Raw genomic sequence first — 5290 nt, forward strand, 5'->3', positions numbered from 1 at the left:
TTTCTGAAGTCTCTTTTATAAAGACCTTAGTGGTCCCCTAATACCATATCTGAAGTGTCTTGCCCCAAATTCTTGCCCCTTATCACCTCATAAGGATCAAGATTCCAGATCGGCTCATCTGAGCTTTAATTTGCTCAATGGCAGAGCAGGATACCCAGGGTTTGGTTTACACCTATCACTATTTGTGGCCACTGCGAGACCATAGGCAGGCTGGGGGAACTCATATTAATGTTAAAAATCTTCATAAAGGGAAATTTTCATGCCATGGGACCTTTAAGAATTGTGTGTTTTTTATGCCTTTTAAGTCCATAGTCTTAATCTGCTCCAGTTTCTATGCTTTGAATGCAAACTGGGTCTGTTACATGAATTAATAAAGATTTTCTTTCTCCTCTTTTCGTTTGTTTGTTCCTCTACTCAATCCTCTTCGTCTCCTATTCCACCTGTTCTTTTTACTTCTTCTTTATCTCCATGGTCTTTCTCTTTTTCCACCTCACCTTCCCTCTGTGTGTCCCTTTCTTGCTAGTACCAGAGATGGATATGGGGTTGCCAGATGAGGGAGACTGTAGTATCAACGCCCTGTGTAGCCAGATCAACACCTCCTTCACCAATCCATCGGAAGAGCTTTTCTCCAACCCCGCTTTGTCTGCAAATGGCCCTCCAACCTGCACTGTCCCCCCTGCCCTGCCTCCGCCACCTGCACCAGTGCAGGGTAAGAAAGACTTCATCAGATCCATTCTTTTAAATAATGCACTTTGTGGTGAGAAAAGTATTACACTTTTTCTAAATCTTTGATTTTATCCATCTAGGCACCTCTTCCTGGGCGCAGCCCGAGCCTCCTCTCCACTCCCCTCCTCCTGTTTCTGTGGCGATGCAGATGCAGATGCAGATGCAGAGTGGACACAGACGCACACCCTCCGAGGCTGAGAGATGGTTGGAAGAGGTCTCAAAGGCTGTCAAGGCTCAACAAACCCCTCCTCCAGGCCCCACCATCCCCACCATCCCTGGACCACCCTCCATGTCAAATCAGACAGTCATCTCAGCCGCCCCAGTGTCCACTGTTCCTATGTCCCTTGGCACCATGTCCAAACCTCACCACTCAGGCCCCTCTGCTCACTCAGGTCAGAAGCCGATGCAACTCCCACCCATGGTAATATCATCAATTCCTCTAATACCAGGCCCTCCAGTGTCAGGTCCTCCTATGTCGCTACCTTCCATGTCCATTCCCACAATGTCTGGTCCGAGCATGTCTGGGGCCCCCATGATTCAGCCCTCCCTTCCTGGGCCCCCAGGCTCCATTCCAAGCTCCATGCAACCCTTCCCCTTGGCTTTTGATACCACCCCAGCACCTGTGGGAATGTTCACCAGCCAGCCTGTCCAGCCGGCATTTGTGCCCATGCAGACCTACATGCCAGGCCTGGCCAGCAGTATGACATATCCTAATGCCAGCATGCCTGTGGTAGGCATCACACCATCCCAAATGGTAGCTAATGTCTTCTGCACCGCTACAGGCTCATCCGGGGCAGGTGGAGCCATGGGCTCGGCCCTAGGAGGACCCAAAGTCGGGGCCCTTGGAGCAGCCGGGCAGCACCATTCTTACCCAAGTGTACCTAGTGCAGTCGGACACCCTGGAGGGTTTTCCTCCCCGGCATTCTCTCCCACTCCGACATTATCAACAGCCATTAATGGCCTCCCCCCGCACAGCAGCGCCATGGCCCTACAGAATGGGAACTCCAACAGTGGCAGGAATGGTGGCAGCAGTAGTAGCAGCTGGCCGCCAGAGGGCAGCCAGTTAACAGCTCTGCCCCCCAACAATTCCCAAGACGATGATCGTTTTGAGGCCAAGTGGGCAGCATTGGAGGCCAAACCAGCATCTCAGCAGCCTGGGAATAAGGCACCGGCTGCTGCAGCCAACCCATTTTCAAACAATCTTCAAAAGACTTTTGAAATAGAGCTTTAAGTCTGAGTTGGCCTCTCAAAACTGTAGCTCTAGCCCTGGTGTTAAAACCTGTGAATGTCTGGCTTAGAACAGGTTGCAGGTCCTTAAAGTTAGCCTAACATTTGACCTGTGGCAGCCTAGAAACTTCCTAAAAGCTATCATGGGAGTAAATGTTATAATGATCTTAATTGCTTTCTTTACACTCCCATGAGAGCTTTAGAGGAAGTCGGCAGATAGCTGGTCTGCCATTGGAGGATCAGTTCTCTAGCTCACCACACTTGATGGACTGAATCCTTCCACTCCACCCGCCAATGACCTCACTTTCCTGCTTTCACTTCTCTACTCTGGCTTTACTTTACTCAAGTCCCTGGATGTACTATATGTGCTCCCCCTGAGGATGTGTGTGTGTGTGTGTGTGTGTGTGTGTGTGTGTGTGTGTGTGTGTGTGTGTGTGTGTGTGTGTGTGTGTGTGTGGGGGGGGGGGGGGGGGGGGGGGGGGGGTGCGGGACAGCTAAGTGGTTTCTATCTCTAAAAGGGGACTCCACTCAGATGCATTCCAAACCCAGGAGAATTCAGAGGATATGGCTACATCACAAGACGTGCAGAGAACAGATTTGTTGACTGATGATCTTAGCCAAGCACAGCAAAAGTTTGGATACCTGAAAGGACTATGAAGGCAATGATGGAAGACCTGACTCAACCAACCTAAAAGGACTTACTGACTAATAGTAGAGATTTATGGCCAAATTATTTTATTTATTGTATTTTTATTTGAACAAGTTATGTATACTTTAACATTTTAAAGCAGTGTTTCAGGAGCGTGTTGTTTTTCCATCCCTTATATTTATTTTTGTTGAACTGTAAAGAGGAGGAAAAATTACTGATAGCAGACATGTGTTATTGGGCATCAGTAAAGGAAAAAGCATTGTGGGAAACTGAGTCATGTAACAGGAACCAAATAGTCAGGGCTTACAGTACAGCAGGGTGTATTGTCACATGGGAGACAGTGTATATAGTGGCATGTTTCTTTCACCTGTTAGCCCTCACATATATATGCTCCACTGCTGGTGAGTCCAGTTGAGTCAATATGGCTTCTCTTTGGCTCTGTTGCACATTTCTATTGCTTAAGCCTATCTTCAAAGGTTACTTGGACATGATAAATCACTTCAGTATATCCAGCACATAGACACTCTGGACAATACAGCACAAGGACTTCATCTTCTCCCGACAAACCCAATAAACTTTAACAACTCAGTGGAAACACTATACAGCACTGTGCAACTAGTTGGAAAACATGATGCACTAAATTCCAACATTTGTAATGTGTTCAAACACAGGGTATAGTCTCATCATGTACAGTATGATTTTGTATTCACCTCTATTGTACTACTGTATGCAGTAGCACTACACTCATTACAGATTATGGAATTGATGATTAGAGGTAAAGAGAAGACAAAGATGAGCAGACATAAACCAAGGCATAGCAAATGAAAGGACTGAGTTAATTTAAAGACTTATTTCATATGCAGAATTATTAAGGACATTTGCTTGAGATATTAACAGGAAGAGAAAATATAGCAGAAGAACACAAAGTAGATTGTGAATGAAGGACGGAGAATCTGTATGTGAGAGACTGAAGGAGAGAATGGAGTCATACATTTCAAGAATGAGATGGAGGAAGTCTGAAGAAAGGAAAATAAGAGGATATGAAAAAAGAGATAGGAGTGAGAAATAAAGTGCATAAAAAATATTGAGAACAAAGACACATTCATTACGTAGCCCACAACCTAAGCATTGTCTGCTTTTTTTACCATCTTTTTATCTCAAGGCTGAGCCACGTCAGCATCATGTTCCTCAGCTTCTGGAACGTGAGAAACAACAGTTTTGATTCCATTTTAAAAAGAGGTTGCTTATTATATAACTGCAGTCTCAGTCTGAAGTATGTGCAACTCCCTAAATAGTTCAATAAGGTCAACAAAGCTGTCTGTGTTTTTACTTGCAGTTAAAATCGCAGAAGAAAATGCAATTATTATAAAGCTGACAGGCACATTACAGGTGGTCTCTGTCTGTAATCTGACCGGAGATGCTCCTGTTATGTTCCCTGGGAATTGAATTGTATGGATATGGACTGCCACTGATTAGATTCCCTGCTCTTTAACTGCCCTTAGTTTAATTAACTTATTAGGTATCTTCCCGTGGCAGCGATCCCGTCTAAAATGCTGCCTTCTCAGAGAACATAACTTGATGTGCCACCGGCCTGATTTGTAGCATCTCGGCTCCGCCCAGTGTTTTTGTCCTTTGCTGTTTTTTTTGGATGAATCAATATTTCTTTCCCACCAAAAACAAGTCCAAGTTGCTCTCTCTATCCTCCTCTCTCCTCAAGACCAGACTGGTTCACTCATGAAATCAATGCTTTTATTTGATTGAAAATATATTTTTGCTCTCGACTCTTCTTTGCACGGCCTCCAAATTTTAAATGTAGGTTAATTGTGTTCGGCGTTAAAGCAAACTAAATGACCTCATAAACTTGATTGTAAAACCATAGTTTAGTGATGGTAACAAAGCAAACCAGTGGAATTTATTTTTAATCTTTATTTACAGAATTTTTGTATTTAAACCTGCATATTTGTATTGTAATTACATTGTACAAAAGATAAATAAAATAATATAATATTACTCCTGTTTATGTTTTGTAGATGGTGGCTTTTTAGCTTATCCTTTTTTTCTTTCCCATCCTTCCTTTTGAACTTTTCATTCTTTCAATTGAGCTCTCTATCCTTTATGCTTACCTTCATTTTTTTTCATTTCGGCCTGCTGGGATTTTAACTGCTGTCTCTTGTTATTGATCTGACTCCTGTTACTTTTCATCTTTGTTTAAAATCTAATTGGTTAAAGAAATAGAATTGCAAGTGGGGGAAGCGATTTTGGCCGCCCCTGGTTCAGAAGTAAACATCCCATTCTTTTTTCCCATAAAGATGTCAAAGTTGAAGCACTTCTACTGCTTGGATGGACATGAAAACATCAGTACAAATGATTAAGAACTCATTTGTAAATGAGAATACAGAATGGTAAAAACCCTTCCTCACTCTGTAGTTTTTGGGAGATTGTCTTGCTTTTTTGCTGAGAGTTGTTAGAGATGTAAAGATCGATACCACTCTCATCTGTCTGTCAAATATGCTACAGCCAGGAGACTGTTAGCTCAGCACAAAAGTGGAAACAGCCAGCCTGGCTCTGTTCAAGAGTAAAGGACTTATGTAACAGCATCTCTGAAAAACACTAATCAACACATTATATCATAAACATGTTCATCAGTGAGCATTGAGCTTTTGCTAAATATGCTAAGCTAATGAAGCT

General features: G+C 43.5%; 1 protein-coding gene across 4 annotated transcripts in view; it reads left to right on the forward strand.

The window, feature by feature from the left end:
- numbl (NUMB like endocytic adaptor protein) overlaps positions 1-4612 on the forward strand; it is a 54575-nt gene extending 49963 nt beyond the window's left edge. For 2 of the 4 annotated variants that reach the window (XM_032503817.1, XM_032503797.1), the window contains exons 8-9: positions 524-709; positions 807-4612. In XM_032503817.1, the coding sequence (XP_032359708.1) occupies positions 524-709; positions 807-1957 (1337 nt within the window). In that variant the 3' untranslated portion in view covers positions 1958-4612. The remainder of the gene's footprint in view (positions 1-523; positions 710-806) is intronic. The other 2 variants (XM_032503810.1, XM_032503804.1) reach the window with 2 other exon arrangements.
- Positions 4613-5290: the final 678 nt, after the last annotated feature.

This window comes from Etheostoma spectabile, chromosome 3 (genome assembly GCF_008692095.1).
Source record: "Etheostoma spectabile isolate EspeVRDwgs_2016 chromosome 3, UIUC_Espe_1.0, whole genome shotgun sequence".
In the NCBI taxonomy this organism is placed as follows: Eukaryota; Metazoa; Chordata; class Actinopteri; order Perciformes; family Percidae; genus Etheostoma; species Etheostoma spectabile.